This window comes from Cenococcum geophilum (genome assembly GCF_001692895.1).
Source record: "Cenococcum geophilum 1.58 unplaced genomic scaffold K441scaffold_1, whole genome shotgun sequence".
Lineage (NCBI taxonomy): Eukaryota > Fungi > Ascomycota > Dothideomycetes > Gloniales > Gloniaceae > Cenococcum > Cenococcum geophilum.
Genome location: NW_027137559.1, coordinates 6360430 through 6379112, shown reverse-complemented (window position 1 = coordinate 6379112; position 18683 = coordinate 6360430). Strand labels below are relative to the sequence as shown.

Below are 18683 nucleotides of genomic sequence, written 5' to 3'. Positions count from 1 at the left end.
CACCTCACTCCAGCGCAGCCATTCAAACATCAGGCCGTACATCTCCAAACTCGAGGAAATGGGTGCCGGTCCATTTCCTGGGCAGACATTCTATATACAGTCCGGCGGCTTCTGCCCACCTAGTCTTCTTTAATAACAACATCAAAGGAAGCAGAAAACGCTTAAACGCATATGGTATAACAACGAATGAAATGCCTGGTAGAGACCGTCGCGGTGCGCGACCATAGTCGCGGTTGTAACGTGAAAGCCTCAAGAAACAGTTTAGTAAAGACGGCACAAGGCCCACAACACGCCTAACGCAGCCCTCTCCAGCCCACAAGCGGGGGCGGCGGGGACGTCATATCAAATATTGCGAAACAATGAGTGATGAAATAGCAGCCAAATTACAATTTGCATCAAACATCATGCGTGAAGTGTCAAAAAAATACTCAAAAAACCCCTTACGGACTACAATTCTTAAGTGTTTTCCTTGTGCATCTTATCCTCAACAGCTACATCCTCCTTTTTCCCGATTTCAAAGCCCTTCTTTGGCTTTCCTGCGTTCGCAATGGCTGCCATCTGTGCTTCCCTAAACATTTTAAACTCTTCTGGGGCCTCTTTCTCTAGTCTCTCTAGCTCTTCAGCATTCTGCCCAATTCGTTGTAATGTCTCCTCCCATCCATCGCTCTCGATCGCTGCACGCATCTCTTCGCCAGTTAGATTGTTCAATTTATCGCACAGAGCTTGAAGATGGTTGGGTAGCTCTTGCTCGCCTTCGAGAGCATTGTGCAGATCGGGGCGAGGACCTAAGGAGGAGGTGGGGCATGATGAGTTAAGGATCTCGTTCCGTACGCGCTGTCCAAGGCGGTGAATGCGACCTTCCTCAAGCGAAAGCGCTCGTGAGGCGAGCGAGACGTCTGAGTTGTGCCTTGATCTCAGTATGGGCTGCTCGTCTTCGTCAGAATCAGGCTGGGACGGTTCAGAGACGCTAGTGGTTAACGTTTGGGTACTGGAGGCTGGGGGAGAAGTCGAGCTAGGTGTGGAAGAGTGCGTGGAGGCATTGTCGGCGGTGACGGTCTCTGAGGGCTGGAGACGGCATTCCGGGTATTCATCTTCAAAGCGCTGAATCATGCCTTGAAGGGTCTGGTCCAGGAAGAGAAGACGCCCTGAGGAATTGTTAGTAGAGTGTTCGCGTTTCTCGTGCGAATAAGTCGTGAATGCATTAATAATGACAAGGATTTGGGGGCTTACGAAATGCCATCTCATTGCCGGCCCTGGATTCCCGCACGAGAGCTGGCTGTAACCGCGCTCGGATGTTCCGTGCGCTCGACAAGAGGTTTTTCGACATGTTCTTAGCCCTAGTCGTGCCGCCTTCAAGGTTTGGGATATGGCCTCGGGGTGTCGCTGTGCCACTGGCCGGAAGTGATCTCCTGCGTAGATCAGACGCCTTTTGCAAAAGGCAATAGCTGAGTGCTTTGACCACCCCAGTACCACCGACGATATAATCATCGTCAGGCGCCGGTTCATCATCATCATGATTTTCACTGACGCCTTCCACGTGGCCAACGAGATGCATCAACACTTCAGGCACCTCAACTTCCTTCCCGCTGGCTTTGAAGTCTGACCCAGACTCGACATCCGCCATGCGCTCCATATTCCGCAGACAGTACGCATCGACTTGCTTCGCCAGTGCTTTGACGACCTCGCTCGTTTCTGGACCGGGAACGTCGACGTCTATGCATATAATTGTGTCTGATACGTGTACAGCAGCCATTAAAGACGCGTAGAGAGCACATGCTTCCTCCTGAGTGGCTTCGTCAGCACCTGTCGAGAGAGCGGCTATTTGCGGATTCTCTAGGATGTTGAGATGTGCAAGGTGGTCGCATTCAGGTAGGATTTCTGCAAGCCCTATAGCCTCAGCAGGTGAAATTGAAACATCAAGTAAGTGAAGTCTCTTGAGCTCCTTCAGCTGAGGCAAGTACTTCCGGAGAGTACAAAGAGAAGTAGGCTGAGAAGTAGAGAAGAGATCTCTATTATGTGAAAGGTCTAGAAAGCGAAAGTTTGGTAATGATACCAATGCGGGAAAAAGAGGTTTTAAGGACTCTTGGGTAAGACTGCAGTCTGCGAGGCTTAGAGCCCATAGAGGACAATCTTTGTTCATGCCTTCACAAAGGCGGTTGATACCATTTCTTAGGTCATTTCCTCCCAGATCTAAGCCATGACATACGCCAGATCGAACATAGCGAATGATATGGTCAAGGCCTTCACTGTCAATATCGTTGCCGGCGAGGCCTAGCCTCTGGAGTCCACTAATAGTCACACCGTCGATGATCTTTCTTATACTCTGAGAGTTAAGCGAGCATTCCGCCATGATAAGCTCTTCAAGCTGTGACCCGGCAAGACGCTCAGAGATTGCTTTATAAAGGATCTCGGCAGTGTCGAGTTGTGACGTCGGTTTTGCCACAGCTTGGGGAAATGCTATCATAGAGACGTCGATTGCTTTGAGGGACTTGCACATGTATATGAACAAACTAATATGCTTCCAGCCATCTTTTGTGATTTTAGGGTTGTTCTTGAGAGTCAGCTTCTCCACGATCCCATATCGTTCTTCTCCCTTTCCAAAGCTATCCTTCTCGCCTTTCTCTTTAGCCCATGAGCGATATTTAGGAGTTTCTGGAGACTTTGCTGCAAGCAAGCCTGCGAGAATGATGCGCGTTTTCTCATTTGTGAGGTCGGCGTCTTCAAGTAGTAGCTTTTTAACGGGAACCACAGCTAGCCAGTCGCCAAGAGTAACAACATCTGCAAGTTGTAGTCTTGACCCGGTAAGGTCCAGACATGGCACAACGCCTGGTGCAGCAACAGCACAACTGGGAAGGGCTGATAGCTGATCACTAATACGCTTGAGGATCGGTGTCTCTCGAAGTTGACAACACCGCCGATATATCCGTAGAGGATCTGTTGTCGGTCGATCTTGGGCTTTTGGTGTTGATGTTCCGGATGCGGCGGGAGTGCCAGTTGGGCTTGTATCATCATCAGCTCGTGTTAACTCAAGAGGTATAGAACCGTTCTCCTCAGCCTTCCTGCGCTTCTTTTCTTTCCTCTCCTTACGCTCCGCTTCGGACCTCTTCTTCTTCTCTTTCTTTTTGCTAGTTTCTTTCTTGTCTTCATCTAAGACTGTACCCTCGGGATTTGGTTCATCCTCCGTACCCGCGATCTCATTGCTGATTTGAACAACCCCGGCTTTTTCTTCTTCTTCGGCCATAGCCTCCGGATGCTTTAAAGCTTCACCCTCGCCGCGCTCCTTGAGCTTCTTTTCCTTGCGTTTCTTTTTCTTCTCCTCAGTGTCACCCTCATCCTTGTACCGAGGTCCTCCGGCTATCTCCACATCCACGCAAAATGCCACACGCCTTAGTTTCGACTCATCGAGCTCTGGAACTAGGCACCTCTCGCGTCTGTGATCAATGTTCATAACCTTCCTAGGACACATTCCTCCATTCGATATCATCTTGCCGGGAAGAGCCGCCTGCGAGCCGGATGATAACCGGCGAAGCGCACTCGTGAAGAAGGATGAGGTTCCAGCCTTCGGCGGCTGGGGAACATAAGGCTCAAGCGGCTCCGCGTGAGCTTCTTGTGGACCTCCAGATGCGACATGTGAGTTGTCGGCGGCCGCATGGTGATATGACGTAGTTGCATGAGGTGTGTTTGGATTTGGCGGGGTAGTTTGCGATTGTGCAGCCGGAGGATGTGATGGCGAGCTCTGTGTGGATGAGAACTTTGCACTTATGCTAGATATCCACGAATTCCGTCTTGATGTGGATTTGGAATCGTGAGGAGTAAGCGTCACACTCTTCTCTGAGCCGGACCGCCCGAGGAGTGTGGGACGTTTCGGAGGCGTTTTTGTGGGATTTACGACAGGAGATGCAGGTACAGATGATGGCGACGGAGGTTTCTCGATTGAGGGAACAGTTCCATTGGAGACATGCGCATCGTCTAGATGGTCGTGCGGAAGGTCACCATGGGTAGATGTGCGAGGTGGTGCATCTCTAGCAAGGCCGGGGGATGATGGGGCATGTAGACGATGGTGATGATCTGTTTCGTAAGGTGAGTTGTGCCATATTCACGCGTGGGAATGCCGCAAGTGTTCCCCGGTTTCTCGACAGGAAAGAACACCCTTCGTGAATCGCTCACCTCTATTTGAATGATGCAGCCAGGACACATCTACGCCATGAATGTCCTCCATGAAGGATAGCTAGAGTGTTTGGAGTATGTGCTATAAGAGGAGCGCCATCCGGGTGAGGCAGAGGCAAAAGGCTGAGGTTGATGGAATTGTCAGCGGGCGCTGGAGGTTTAGCCGGCGGGGTTTCTTGGTTGCGAAAGGGCGGAGTAGGTCTAGATGCGATTCACTGAGATTCGGGAATCAAAGAATGGTTCCTTGCAAAACCAGATCTGAGGGAGGTATGGATAATTATAAAAAAAAATAAGAGCATCGCACAGTGTCTCACGGCAGCTAATATGGTTTATTTTACTCTAGAGAGTGATTTCTCGGAGATCAGTTGAATGGTCAAGGCTGACCTGTGACGCTATGATGCAAAATTGCTCTACCGCCGATTCGGCAGTCATTCTTCGCGTCCGCATCAAAGGGCTCAAGACACTATTGTTCTCCCTGACGGAGTGGAATGTTTGATTTATATGAAACTCATCATGACGACGTGAGCCATCTGGACGGCTCGAGCAATATATACCTTCTTATGAAGCAATCGACGAACACAGCAATTTTAGAAGTTACCCCGACAAACTCGGGTTCCGATAGCGCCTGGACTCCAATGCCCAAACCAAAAGTAGTTGACCCGTGTGACTTCGGATTAGTATGCTGACCAACGGCGATCGTGGCAGGTTGGCAGAGATTGGCACCCTGTCGCTAAGGCAATTGTGTGGCGCCAATAGCTGGGATCAGACATTCACGAAATACAGCACGATTCCCCGTTGGCAAAGTTTTCCATGGGCCATTTCCCGTCGCGTCGTCGTTTTCATAAATGTAGTTACAACAACTTCAATGCGATTGGAAGTAATAAGTACCACCTAGACGCCATACATTGTGCTAACTGAAGTCGTGAAAGCAAGCCCTTTTTTAGTTGCCTTTGAGCTCGGCGATCTTGGCCTTCACACGCTCCTCCTTCTCGGCCTTGTTCATCTTCCTCTGCTTGTACTTGAGTGACTCCTTCTTGTACTCCTCCTTGGACTTCTTGTCGTCCTCATCCTCGTCCTTTTTCCACGGGTCCTCCCGAATCTGCTTGTGCGCCTCAGCATACAACTCCTCCAAACCATCGGCCTCAATATCATCATCGATATATCCCTGGAACTGTGACTTGTAGCGTTCCTCATCGTCATCGGCGAGAGTCTCCATGTACTCAGCGACGTGACCGCCGAAGATGTATTTACGGAGAGTCTCGGCATCAAGCTCCTTGGTTTCGATATCGTAGCCAGGGAAGCGGTTCTCAGAGTGAGGAACGTAGAGACCACCATCAGAAGCACCCTTCATAGCACCAAAGACACGGGCGCCAGTTGACGTACGAGCGAGACCGACATCCAAGAAGACCTTGAAGGGACGGCGGGACTCGCCATCGTCACCCTCGGCGGCTTCAGTAAGCGAGAATTCACCATTAGCCTCCTCCACACCAATGAAGTCCTCATCCAACTCCAACTTCTTTAGTGTGCGGCGTGCAAGGAGAAGGCCGGTGGCGTATGCCGCAGCCCAGTTGGTAAGACCGTGGGTAATGCCATAGCGCTTGAGTTCGTGGCCGTACGCTGCGCAGAAGACCTTGTCGCCGGTGACTTCGGATGTGACGATCTGAGTGATGATGTCGCGGTTTGTGAAGCGGACGACGAGGCGGTACTTGGGAGCATTGTACTTATTCTTGGCCTGGGTGATCAGGCGCTTGCGGGCGTAGTAGTCAGTCTTGCCAGTGCGGCGACGCTTGTACTTGACTTGGTAGCGCCTGAGAGGTCAGCACGTCCACTTTGGAGAGGGAAATGAAAGAACAAGACACTTACGAGAAGTACGCATCGTTCTTGACGAGCTTAGACTGTATTGAACCCCAGAGTCAGCAATTGACGCTTCAAACCCTCGAAGCAACTTGCGAAGACTCCATTCTGTATTTCGTCCCGGAGTGGAAGTCTGCCTCAACTCCAGGAAGCCGCTGCAGGCCTTAAAAATGTATCGCTTTTGAATAAAATCAAACTGCTAGGATGACTTACGAAAGGCATTTTGATTGTATTGACCTTTCAGGTTGGCGTCGCTGATCGTTGCGCTGTGGAAAAGGTTTTAGGAGGACGGAAGTTTGCGATGTGTGCGGTTCTCGCTTAAATGGGCTTTTGATGCGCTTGGTGGTTGAGTTCGAGGGTGGGCTCCAAGCATTCACCAATACCATAGACAAAGTTGAATTATTCATCATAATTATAAGAATTGCTCGTGCGAGGTGCTGTAGAGGTTCAAAGTACATAGCTATGCATACCAGTAGAAATTTACATTTGGTATTCATTTCACAGCTCTTTGTATCACAACTCTAGAAAGCAGCATATCTAGGCAGTACAACCGATATAGTGCGCCGAGAAGTACACCTAAGGATTTAAATAAAACCCATTCTGCTGGAAAGCTGCTATAGTAAATTTAAAGACGGTTTTCGCTGCGCATATCCCCCCAAACCTCCACCACCGCAAAGATGACCCCGCACGGACCGCACAACTACCATGCGGAGAAATACGCCCACCGAACAACGTCGACGCAAGCCCCTCCAGCAACGGTCAGGCACGGATACTGCTGAAATTAACCACCGCCCAGCTGTACTATTTCTTTGCCTGTCCTCAACATTGATATATTTCGAGCATCATGACGGAGGTTCCCATAGGTAAGTTTGTCACTACACTTCGCAGGTTCACTTCTAGCTGACCGATGTTTCACAGTCCTTGATGGTGGGACTGGGTTCCTCAAGGCTGGGTATGCGGGACAGGTTCGTTCTTACTATTCCTGTCCTTGCGTCTGTGGACCTAATTGACCGATTTGTTGTCTTTGTGCAGAACTTCCCAGACCATCAGTACCCTTCAATAGTCGGCCGACCAATCCTTCGTTCGGAAGAAAGAGATGGAGACATTGTTGTGAAGGACATAATGTGTGGTGATGAAGCAGCAGTAGCACGGTCGATGCTTCAGATTACATATCCTGTACGGTTGTCCCGGATTATTCCTTAACGCACAAGACTACGGCCCCAGTATTTGATTGCGCTCATCGGCTGACCTCGTTTACCGCCGACAGATGGAGAATGGTATTGTGAAGCGATGGGACGACATGCAACATCTCTGGGACTACACTTTCTTTGAAAAGATGCGCATAGATCCGACAGGCCGCAAAATCCTACTCACGGAACCGCCGATGAACCCTCTCAAAAACCGCGAACAGATGTGCCAAGTGATGTTCGAGCGCTACGGTTTCGGAGGCGTATATGTTGCCATCCAAGCTGTCCTAGCGCTCTATGCCCAGGGCCTATCTTCTGGGGTGGTCGTCGATTCCGGTGACGGTGTCACACATATTGTTCCTGTCTACGAAAGCACTGTTCTCAACCATCTAACGAGACGGCTGGATGTTGCTGGCAGAGATGTGACGAGGAACTTGATCGCATTGCTACTACGGAGAGGCTATGCATTGAACCGTACTGCGGATTTTGAGACTGTGCGCCAAATCAAGGAGAAACTATGTTATGTTTCCTATGACCTCGAATTGGATCAACGTCTCAGCGAAGATACGACAGTGCTTGTAGAGTCATATACGTTACCCGATGGCCGAGTCATCCGGGTAGGCAGCGAGAGGTTTGAGGCACCAGAGTGCTTGTTCCAGCCCCACTTGGTCGACGTTGAGCAACCAGGCATTGCGGAATTTCTCTTCAACACTATTCAATCTGCAGATGTCGACGTTAGGAGTAGTCTGTACAAAGCTATTGTCCTGAGTGGCGGGAGCAGCATGTATCCCGGTCTCCCAAGTCGACTAGAAAAGGAGTTGAAGCAGCTATGGCTCACGCGAGTCTTAGGAGGAAATCCAGAAAGATTGAATGTGAGCTATCACGTCTTACGATGAGCAACTAAGATACACTAACTATATGTTTAGAAATTCAAGGTTCGCATCGAAGATCCACCTCGAAGGAGACACATGGTATTCTTAGGAGGTGCTGTGCTTGCAAATATTGTAAGATTTCTCGCTTCGCTTGCATCAACCAACTCCTGTTCTGCAAAGCTAATACTCAGTGCAGATGGCAGACAAAGAAAACATGTGGATATCAAAGCAGGAATGGGAGGAACAGGGAGCTCGTGCATTGGAGAAACTTGGAGCGAGAGGGTGATGAAAACTTTGGCACTCCTATGATGCAGGTTGCCGCGAGGTGTTGTGCGTAGGTCAACTCATTAGAAACTAACGCAGCTAGTACTGCAGCCATCCACCGATGATCTCAGGCTCGCTCAAACGTCAATGTGATTACCCTCACCGTATTTTCTGAATCGATTGCAACATAACATACGTTTTGTTTCCAAGAGAGTGGTGTGAATCCACACTCGCCCTATGTTAGGCCAACATCTCAGCTGTTCCACCAGACGAAGCTAAACCCAGAATTAGGCAGAATCAAGTTCAATATATTTTCTTTCATGGTTCTTGTCTCCACAATTGGAATGTGCGTGACGTCGTAAAGGTTCCGGGCCAGCAGAGCGACCGTCTCATTACGATGAGATAATGAAAGTCAAAGAGCTTCAACTGCAGTGGCCTGACGTACGAGAACGACAAAGAACGAATAGGACATGCACAGCTAGCCTCTATGCGAAGTCCGTATTGGATGGAATTGGATTATCTGCACTCTGGCCTGGCGACGATACCATAGGCCAGTATCGCATATCGCATTCATGCACGTTAATCCAGCGAATTGATCGGGTAGGTTGGTTCAAACGAACGGCTTCGGCCTCATCCTGAATTCCAGCGTGGGTCAGAACAATGAAATGGAGAGGTCAGATTACGTCTGCCGAGCAATCGTACGATACGAGCTGCTCGTGGATGTATCTGTACTGGGTGGCGCTCGAATAGGGCTTGCGCCGGAACAAAGTCGTCTGGGCGAAGCCTGAAAGCCAGCATGGGTAATCGGGGATCATATCTGACACGACGCAATCGGCAAGTCGTTACATTCGCCATGCAGCTGGCAAATTCGGGGAATTTCGTCGTGCGCTCCAACCCGACAGGCAAAGAGTCGCCTACTAAGAGGTTGCTGAGAGAGGCTGCTGAGGGAGGCTGCCAAGAAAGGCCGCTAAGAGGCTACTCAGAGCGTGTACGGTGCAGCGGCTTTTCCGGTTTTCTGGGGCACTGCACGTGAGAAATGCACGGAAGTTCGGCGAAGGCGAAGCATAGGCAGGCAGGCACGGGCAAGCAGGCACGGTAATGGTACTTTCGTCATCTTTCAAAACGTCGCTTCGAAACAAAAGCGCGGAAACAGCCCAGCCAGACAGCTTGGCCACTTGCTGAGCTGGGTCAGGATGGATGAAGGGATAACGGAATATTAGCCTGCTGAGGCTTCAATCCATCCCAATCCACCCGAGCGCTCGTCTTGGGCCGGCGCATTAATAAATCCTCCCATACCATTCTCCCCAGTTGTCCCCAGTTGTCCCCATTTGTCCCCAAAGTCCCCAAAGTCCCCAAAGCCCCCAAAGTCCCAATAGTCCCAATAGTCCCCCCGAGTCCCCCCAAAAGCGCCGCTCCCTCCCGTTGATGGGCAAGTCGATAAATCTTCTCTAAAACTTACAGCAGACACTCCCAGCGCCCACGTTGCACGCTTCCTCAGGGTTTTTCTTCAACGGGCCGTCCGCAGCAAATCCCTCCTTGCCATCTCACTCCCGCTGATGAGCCTTGCTCAGGGACCCGTATGCACTTAAAACCCTGAAAGGTTACAACCGATGCGCTACCGGCGGTTGATCACCACTGCCCTTTCCAATTAAACGATTTTGACTCCGTCCCCGCGACTGCTGCAACAACTCTTTATCTCGGCCCTATGCCGCTGCAAGATATATTAATCCCTCTCTGGCTTCTCAGCCACTGTAGCCTCGCCATCTCCTGAGAGCCCACGGTCTGAACGAAAAAAATATATTACCAGGCCTCGAGTTATCTGCCCGTTATAGCGCCTCCAGACCCACGTCATATTTGTTTCTGACTGCTCCACCATCAATCTTAAATCTCGAATGTCCCCAGGGCAGCCGAACCGCTCCTTACCAATGCCACCACCAGGCTCTCCACTCTCTCCAAACATGGAGTCTCTAACTATTCCTTCTCAGGCTCGTCGTCTAACTCCACATAACAGACAGCAGAGCTCGACGAACTCGGCCTCACTTAGGCTCCCATCACTGCCGCGCTTCCATCCAGCAAACTTCCCATCTCAACACTCGAGTTCTGCAACCACTCCAGCGACGGGCCCTAACAGCCCTCAACCACCTGTCTCGCCTCGCACCCAGCAGAAGCAGTACTCTGAAGCCCAGAGGCAACTGTACCTGCACCAGCGTGAACTCATCGCCAGCGCCTCGCGACCAGGCCGGGGAGTGCCTGGACCAAAGCCAACAAGCCCTCGCCTCATTCCGACGGGCAGTCCCGGACCAGTTACTCCCTTGGAACTTGAGGGCCAGGATGGCTACCTCATGGCTGGCTCAAGCGCCAGCGAGTCGACCTCGCAATCAGAACTCGTCGACAAACTCATCCGCGAAGAAGCCAAACGTCGTGGAGAAATACCACCCTCACAGCCAACGTCTGTTGGGGGTAGATGACTAGCCAACCATCCTCTAAATTGGAGCCCCTTGTGGGCAGTCACCTCATGACAGACTATTACTTCTCTATGATCAGACTGAAACTGCATCAGCCTTCGGGCTTCAGGACGGAGTTACTTCTTTGATTCAGGGCACTAACGGCATCATATATCATCAGAAAGTTTTTCACGAGAGGCTTGCAAAAACTTGGTTTCAACATCTCTTGATCACCTTTCCTCACGACTCTCTATTTAGAGCCCTAAGGAGACGAAAAATGCATCATCGGAGTAGCTTCTTTTTCAATTATATTCCCCATTGCATTCTCATTGGCATCGCAGGGGTAATGAGATTATAACACCGCATAGGGTCACTGGCGATAGAGTTCATTGTTCACTCTTTCTCATTTGTCGCCACAATACCCAAGTGCTGGACGTGTGGGCGTCGACCTTCGCTTTCGAGGTTCCTTGGAATAGGCGTCTTTTTTGTTGTTTTACAAATCATCGTTGCAGTCGTAACAGGCTTTACGGAGCGCTACGCCTAATGTGGCGGTGAGCTGAGACTGGTGATTGTAATCTCATGCCGTATGTAGTTAAATATGACTCAGACGCCGATTCCTCAAGCAACTTGTGGGCCTTGATGTCTCTCCAACCTGCTCAGCTATGCGCCGGCGTACGTCACATCAGGTCGACTCATCGAAGGGCTACGGCCCCTCATTTGCAACGACCCAAGCATTAGGTTCACTTATCTCAACCCTGACACAGCCCCACCGGCACACGTCCGTGCGATTCGGTGAATTATCATACAAGGGGGTGACATGAGCAGATTGCTAGCGCGCCCCACATCAAAATTTCGAGAATTACTAAGTAATCTGTATATATTTCCCCAATTTAAATACTATTCAAACCAATGGTTCCCAAAACTCCACAGCGCCGTCTTGTTCATACAGAAAGCCCGAAGCGAAGTAATTTCCGGGTGTTGTATACACAAATTTGGCAAATATACTACTGTTATGGTGTAGGGGAGTATTATAGGTAGAGGGAAGGGACTTTTGATTATATAAGATAAAGAGAAATGGAACACGGTTACTACAGAGGCGTATATACAACATATCCTTCCTGAATTACAATGATTTAAAGTGCGCCAACGTAGGGATTGGTCAAGCAATTATTATAGAGGATAGAGCTTTATCTTATACAGCTTGAGCAACAAGAGCAGCCCGCCGAGAGATGCTTAATTTTTCCTATGCAGTGGCTTGCCAATTCACCTAGTCTAAATCCTATTAAGAGCATATAGTGTATGCTCAAGGATTATATAGGTAAGAGGCTTCTAAAGATAAAAGAGGAGCTCATACAATACATAAGGGGGAAATGGGGCGGGCTTTCATTGCAGGGCATCCAAAAAATACTATAGAAATACGAGGGAGAGGTATACAGCCATATTAGAGGCTCGGGGGGATATATAAAGTATTAAAATCTGTATATAATACTGTTTTGGGGAACTCGATATAAATTTGTACGTAAGTCTCGAACGTTCGATGTGGAGACGCTAGCAACCCGCGCATGTACCCCCTTGTACGGTTAGCAAAACCTTGCAACCACGATTTCCAAGATTTTTCCCCCAGACTGGTGACGATCTTCATTTTGGCTAAATTAAGATCACCGGTGCAGGTGGTATCATGGTACATGCATGAGAAATGCATTTTGCAGGAGCAACAACCTGAGGTCTGCGTAATGCGGCACGACGGTTTTCAAAAAAACATCCCAACAATCTTTCACAGCGCATGCATGAAGGCAGGGGTGGAACAAGCTTGAATCTGAAAGGAAGAGGAGGACGCAGGGCAGGCGGGAGCCCTCTACTGCACACCATGCGCTATCCTCAAGGCATGCAAAAGCGGGATACCCAATCCGACACAATGACAAAAAGTGTCTTCACATCGGAATTTGATAATAACTCCAATGAAAGTATGCGTGCAGCAAAACAGCACTGAGGCGTAAAATCGCTCCACCACCAAAAGTCTCATGCAGCCCCCAACGTCTATCCCCAAACCACGATATCTAGCATCCGCGTCGACGACGCCCGCAGCCAAGAAGGAAGAGCGATCAGCGATATCTGACACACACAACGCGCTGCACATCAGAAAAGCAGAATTTTCACCAGCGGCGCCGGCTGACTGGTTGCCGTCCGTCTATCAATGCGAACTACTTTCTGCCAGTGTCGCGTCGAAAGCAAAATGATAGCGGTCCCGTTTCACAGATTCTGCGTCTCCGCGACTTGCTGGCCTTTTTTTTCCGCGCGCGGGCGTGCCTCGACGTCACTCGTCACCGATCACCGCTAAGGCAGCGCGGAAAGCAAGGACGCAGCAGGTCGTTTCAGCCACTGCCGTCGCGAACTCTCCCCCGGTGGCCCGCTCTGTGCCACCAGTCAGCCCTGAAAGCGCGGAGCAGCAGCCCAGCCGAGAGGGGAAAAAAATAATTTCAAGCACGCAGTGGCGAGGGGACAAGGCACACGGCTCTATATATCGGAGGTGCTCTCTAGTATTATTTGATTTCGCCTGATTCCCTACTTAGGGACCCAAAAAACCGCGTCGACAAATCCCCAAAGCGAACCACGCCCGTGGGTTGTAGTCGAGCGATAGCCCCTAGCTTTCTACGTCAGTGGCGTCGACTGACAAGATAAGAGTCCAGCGTGGTCGTCACGTTGTTGGCGCTAAGCCCCAAGGTCTTCCTTAGGTTCCATCCACCCTCGCTCCGAGACGCCCGTCTTTTTGGAGGAAGCACTGCGGCAGGAAGGGAGCCAACTTGGGGGGCAGATCTCTGCACATCGCTGCTGCTCTCCTACCCTGCTTTCGGTTGTGCCGGTCGCGCTGCCGCCTGGCATTGGTGGAGGCGCTGGCGTACCGGTACAGAGGCTGCGGGTCGGCCTTAGTTTGTACGGTAGCGAGTAGGGGTGCTGGAATGGGGGGTGGTATATCAGGGACTGTTCACTCATCGAGCCTGGGAATCCTGCGGCTACTGCAGGAAATACGCCGTGTCGGCTCCACGTGGAAGGTGTGATGCGGAGTTGCTCGGCCAAGGCAGAGGTGCTGGTGACAGGCAAGGAAGAGAGAAGGGGAGGCTGTAAAATGAATGCGAGGAATACATCATAGACGATGGAGCTAATACGTCCCAGCGCCGTCTGAGGAATAAAGATTCCATCGTGGTCTACAGAGCTAATCGGTTGAATTAGGAAGAGTACCTGTATCAAGAGTAGGATGGGTGAAGAGCTCTTGAATGCTGCTAATTGTCTAAGTATGAGGGGAGAGAAACGTAATAGATGCCCAAGGTGCCGTGCAGTTCTACCTTCGCGCGAACCACTCTCCACATTCATGCCGAAATTGCACCTAGATGTGTCAGAAAATCCCCACTGCTCCATCCCATACACGTTACAACCGAATACACACGATAGCTCTTCCTCTAGGGTAAAAGCTTCCCCTCATCCCTCATACACCATCTCGGTGCGCAGATCCGTTCTCTGCCTTCTCTCCATTCTTCCCAGCGCCAAGCCCATATGCAGTGACAATCCTTCTCGCAACCCCCTCGCCAGCCCAATAGGCCCCCGTCACTGTGCCCAGTGCAACGAAGGGTGCTGTGTGCTCTCCAGCGAACCACACACCTCGCTCCGGCATACCCTTGCGCATAATCTCGATGTCCTCGTCCCCACGCTCCAATCCAACTTGGAAGTTACAGTAACTGCCGTATCCGGCCAGTTCGTCATTCGCCCAGCCCGTCGCCAGAGCTGCGGTAGGCTTGCACTCGGCAAGACTGGCAGAGTAATGTGGGAGGCGGGAGTAGTAGGGCTCGAAGAACTTAAGCAATGCAGCCTGAGCAGCAACCGGAGATTCTGCATGNCAGAGTAGGGACGCGATGTACTTGGAGGTGGGCCCGAATGTGTAGAAGAGTAGAGTGGGGTGCGCCGTGTTGGATGGTAGAGCGGCGAGGTTGACACACTCTTGGTTCCACTTATGCGGGTTTGTGTCTGATGCATAGTGCGGCGACGTCCAGTGCGTGAAGCCCGGATAGTGGTAATTTGAAGCTATCTCTGGATCAGGAGAGGTAAATCGATGGGGCGGAGCAGTTGTTGCTGTAACATTGGGAGTTGATTGATGACGAACGACAGGGATCGCCACACCATTACAAGACTCTTGGACAGGACGGTTCCAGAAAGCGGACGGGAATTTAATGTAGACCTATTATTGTGAGCAATTAGCACTGGCCGCGGTCTTCAAAGCTAACCTTGTCCAAGGTTCCGTAACCGATTGACTCAATGCCTTGTATCAGTCTGGGTGGAAGGCTGGGAACAAATGCATCTTGATTCCTTTTCAGCCAGCCAAGCGGCGTTGTCATAACCACTTCATCAAAGCTCATGGGATCTCGATCCGTCAGCTCAACATTCACCTTAAGAGTTCCTTCATCTCCCTTAGAAGTAATGCGTGTCACCTTGTGACCAAACCTTATGTCTGCTTTTTCTAGAGCTGGTGCAGCGATGCGTGCGAGGACCTTGTGATACGTTTCTGCCACAAATAAATTCTCACCGTCAATGCATTCCTCCAACCAGAAAAACTTTAGGCTTTGCTTCTGAATCGGGCTTCCGACGAAGGCACCCCACATTTCAGCCATACTTAAGAGATCGTCACGTTTACTCCTCGCTTTCTCGTCGGTATTATATAAAGTGGGGAACATTTCTTTTGCCTTTCCTTCAAAGAAGTCCATCAAGCTTTTACTTGCAGGGATGGTTGCGGTGTGCGCATTGCTGTACTCCATAGCCTCTTCAATAACTTTCCATACCAACTCCGTGAATTGAGCTGAATCTTTTTCGGACAAGCTGCGGCCAAGATGATCAAACACTGACTGACGACCATCCCATTTGCTAGTAACTGTCTTAGTCTCTTTCGCCAGGTCCAATATTGGATTGTTATCCGTTCCGTGTATCCAGTTTGGACCGCTAGCACATTATGGTTAGTATATAATTTTTTGGCCTTCGCAGCCGGTATGTTCCGTAGACCTACAGATCTACAAGATGGCCTAGCTGGTTACTTTGACATAGCTACGTTTACATCGTCAGAAGTTTTGTCGATAAAGGCAAGAAGGGGATGATATACTCGTCCCCCAACCCTATCCCTGCCCTCTATTATCGTTACTTTCACGCCATGCTGGAGGAGAGTATCCGCACAACGCAAGCCGGCAACACCCGCTCCGACAATGCAGACGTGCGGGACCCTTCCTTTAGGTGGTGCTCGACGAATCATAGGTTGATGATCTCCGTTTTCTATTGCAAGACTTTGCTGATGCGGGCTTCCGGATAGATCTTGTTGCAATCGTGACATTTCCCTGAGCGTGTATCTGTTATTTGACGCATGAGCCCAATGCTCCATGGCCGCTACTCTAATGCAAGATGATATGGCAAAGGAAATGATTTGAAAACCACTGTATGCGAGATAAAATGCAGTATTAAGAGCGCTCAAGCAGGTTGATGATATAAGAAACTTCAAAGGTGACTGGTCAAGAAGAGGTGCTCAATCTCCAGCCACAACCCTCTCCGGGCAGAGTGCTCTAAGCCTTCACGAGATGGGCTATTGACCGAAGTGATACCGAAACACCTCTTGATGAAGACAGCGATATCGTCCCTTAGCAACAGCTAGCCGTAGACGACTGCTGAACCAAGAAAGGACAGACCGTACGTGAGACTGAGGGGAAAGACATGTCTTATGTGTAGATGGTAGAGGACCTACAGCTTGGGGGAGTTTCTAAATAGAGCGCGGGATTTCTTAATTCGGAATAGGGGATAATTTTGATGAGCGATTATACCTTGTTGTTGTAGGAGTGTGATGGGTTGTTATCTATCCCTTCCGCTGGTATATTTTGTCCTATTGTTATCGATAAGAGCTGGCCAATAGAATCAATAGGATTAAGGCTCCGTGACTATACGCGTACTTTTGATTCTGGTGTTCGCGCACGGTCCGCCTCGTAGGACACTACCAGGGATAACCGAGCGTTGAGGAAGCTGCCCTTGCATAACGCGCATAATGTACTAACGCGCTTATCCAAATATAGCAAACATACACCCCGTGGGCTTTTTGCTTCTATATTATTGGACAAGTGGAGGAGTTGAAGACCCAGCTGGTATTGCTTCTATATAATTTTGTGTAATATACGTATTGTATCCAATTTAGAGTGCCCAGGGCTATGCTAGAAAAATCAGAAGATCCCGCTCAACACGATCCCCACACGTGCCTCAGTCTAGTGTAAAACTTCTGTGAAGCTGGCCGAAAGCATTTTTAGCTACAGCGGCCTGTGTTCACAACCTCCTCTCCGCTAGACTAAACGCACGCAATGCGTATATTTTAACCCATCGCTCCGCTTATCCCACGACCATCCTCAATAGACCATCCTTGCTGACACGGCTATCAGATATCAGATAAGGCGAAATCTAAATATCTCTAATTTTTCTCCAATACGATTTGTATTCAATTAAAATGGCATAAATGAGGTGCAGGGAGCCCGAGCCACCGGCCGTGTTTCAGCCTTGTTCTGCTGCGTTGGGATGGCTTTGGAAAATAACAGTCACCTTCCTCCAGGTATTTACCAAACCAACAGCCTCCGAATCCACGGCCCTTTCGAGTGGCAGCACCAAACGCTTTAAAGCATAATCATTCCATCCGCTCCGGTAGGAATGCCGAGAAGCAGTCCCCGAAAAGGGGACGGAAACGGAAGGCCCAAGAGGTCGAGGCTTCTGAGAACCATTCCGAAAATCCATCCCCATTATCGCAAACCATAGACCCAGCCAGATAAAACTCCTGCAACTATTTGTGTGAACGCTGTGCAGCTATCGACTTTGAGAAGATGTTCTCCCCATGAATTCGCGTATTAGAAATCGTTGTTGCATCCCTAGGACAAATAGACCAAAGCTGGGGGACACGAACTCGTAGCTTCTGCGGCCTAATGCCTCGATTCAACGCGACATGCTGTTGGACAAAAACCGTACCTACGACTATGAACTACGGGTCACTGAGGTGCTAGCGTTTAGTTTCGGCAGCTCCCGCGACGGACTAGCCAAAACGCGTCGCCCCACAAAAAGGTACATTTAGTTTTCCTAAGTGTAGACCCTATCGAAAAGGGCTTGGACCACAAGTTCTTCCACTTCCGAGGACAAGCTTCATTGGGCAGGCTACTCCGCACTAAACCGAAGATTGTTCCGCAATTTTAGTTACCAAGTTGAATCATGTGAAGTTCGACTTCAGCCTAGAAAGCGCTAGCTAGATGTCGATTCAGGTTGGATTTAGCCTATTACCCTATCCTTGTTCCTATTCCAGTTGTACTACTACCCCCTGTTTCAGTTACATACCCCCCCTTCCTCGTGTATATATAGTCTCTTTTTCTTCGTAGTTTGAATAGACAGAGTCCTCATTCTTTTCTTACAATCGGTGCACGGACTACCGATCGACACTAGACTTTTGTAGACTTTTGCAAAGTACCCAGGGATGCACATAATCAGCGCAACCGTAATCGGCCCATAGATTTTGATTCTTGTAAAATCGCCCCTTTTGATTCTGATTGATTGCATTGATTATTTTAGTTATGCACTAATTTCCTAATTAGGTAATAGGCGTAAATACATGTAGATGGTGATTAAAAAGGAATTCTAGATAAGATATGCTGTAACGCGTTAACGCGTACGGAGGTGTGGGTAAAAAGTTCCTGGCCCCCTATTTTCGCGCTAGCCTTTGGTGGCTTAGTGTGGCGCATATTAGGCCTAGGCTAGACCCTACCGGGGCTTAGCGCGTATAGTAGGGTCACCACGTATATAACTCTCTCCTCAACACCACACTCTAGAGGCTTCCAAAATACATTTTATAT

The 18683-nt window shown here is 49.8% G+C and overlaps 5 protein-coding genes across 5 annotated transcripts; 2 read left to right on the top strand and 3 right to left on the bottom strand.

The window, feature by feature from the left end:
* Positions 1 to 456: 456 nt before the first annotated feature.
* Positions 457 to 4219, bottom strand: K441DRAFT_530776 (RNI-like protein; the record flags this gene model as incomplete). Its single annotated transcript, XM_067642182.1, has 3 exons — positions 457 to 1145; positions 1231 to 4068; positions 4168 to 4219. 3 exons carry the CDS (start codon positions 4217 to 4219, stop codon positions 457 to 459), a joined length of 3579 nt encoding a protein of 1192 aa, XP_067510684.1.
* Positions 4220 to 4824: 605 nt separating this feature from the next.
* On the bottom strand, positions 4825 to 6349 carry K441DRAFT_692036 (60S ribosomal protein uL18). The gene is made up of 3 exons (XM_067652528.1): positions 6235 to 6349; positions 6031 to 6062; positions 4825 to 5975 (listed from the first exon to the last, which is right to left on the bottom strand). The coding sequence occupies exons 1-3, from the start codon at positions 6241 to 6243 to the stop codon at positions 5108 to 5110; spliced, it is 909 nt and encodes a 302-aa protein (XP_067510683.1). The 5' UTR covers positions 6244 to 6349; the 3' UTR covers positions 4825 to 5107.
* A 516-nt stretch (positions 6350 to 6865) lies between these two features.
* K441DRAFT_683588 (endocytosis and membrane growth and polarity) lies at positions 6866 to 8366 on the top strand (the record flags this gene model as incomplete). Its single annotated transcript, XM_067651706.1, has 6 exons — positions 6866 to 6884; positions 6940 to 6986; positions 7054 to 7197; positions 7289 to 8080; positions 8135 to 8212; positions 8277 to 8366. The coding sequence occupies 6 exons, from the start codon at positions 6866 to 6868 to the stop codon at positions 8364 to 8366; spliced, it is 1170 nt and encodes a 389-aa protein (XP_067510682.1).
* A 1936-nt stretch (positions 8367 to 10302) lies between these two features.
* K441DRAFT_530880 (uncharacterized protein) lies at positions 10303 to 10812 on the top strand (the record flags this gene model as incomplete). The annotated part of the gene is made up of 1 exon (XM_067642188.1): positions 10303 to 10812. One exon carries the CDS (start codon positions 10303 to 10305, stop codon positions 10810 to 10812), a length of 510 nt encoding a protein of 169 aa, XP_067510681.1.
* Positions 10813 to 13951: 3139 nt separating this feature from the next.
* On the bottom strand, positions 13952 to 16644 carry K441DRAFT_650827 (FAD/NAD(P)-binding domain-containing protein). Its single transcript, XM_067647098.1, has 5 exons — positions 16559 to 16644; positions 15929 to 16169; positions 15836 to 15873; positions 15063 to 15771; positions 13952 to 15016 (listed from the first exon to the last, which is right to left on the bottom strand). The coding sequence occupies exons 2-5, from the start codon at positions 16151 to 16153 to the stop codon at positions 14270 to 14272; spliced, it is 1719 nt and encodes a 572-aa protein (XP_067510680.1). The 5' UTR covers positions 16154 to 16169; positions 16559 to 16644; the 3' UTR covers positions 13952 to 14269.
* Between the last annotated feature and the right edge of the window lie 2039 nt (positions 16645 to 18683).

Bases quoted from the DNA above. Each gene is read 5' to 3' on its own strand.
- K441DRAFT_692036 (XM_067652528.1), bottom strand. The intron at 5,976-6,030 runs GTAAGTGTCTTG...CTGACCTCTCAG, and splicing joins AAGAACGATGCGTACTTCTC to GCGCTACCAAGTCAAGTACA.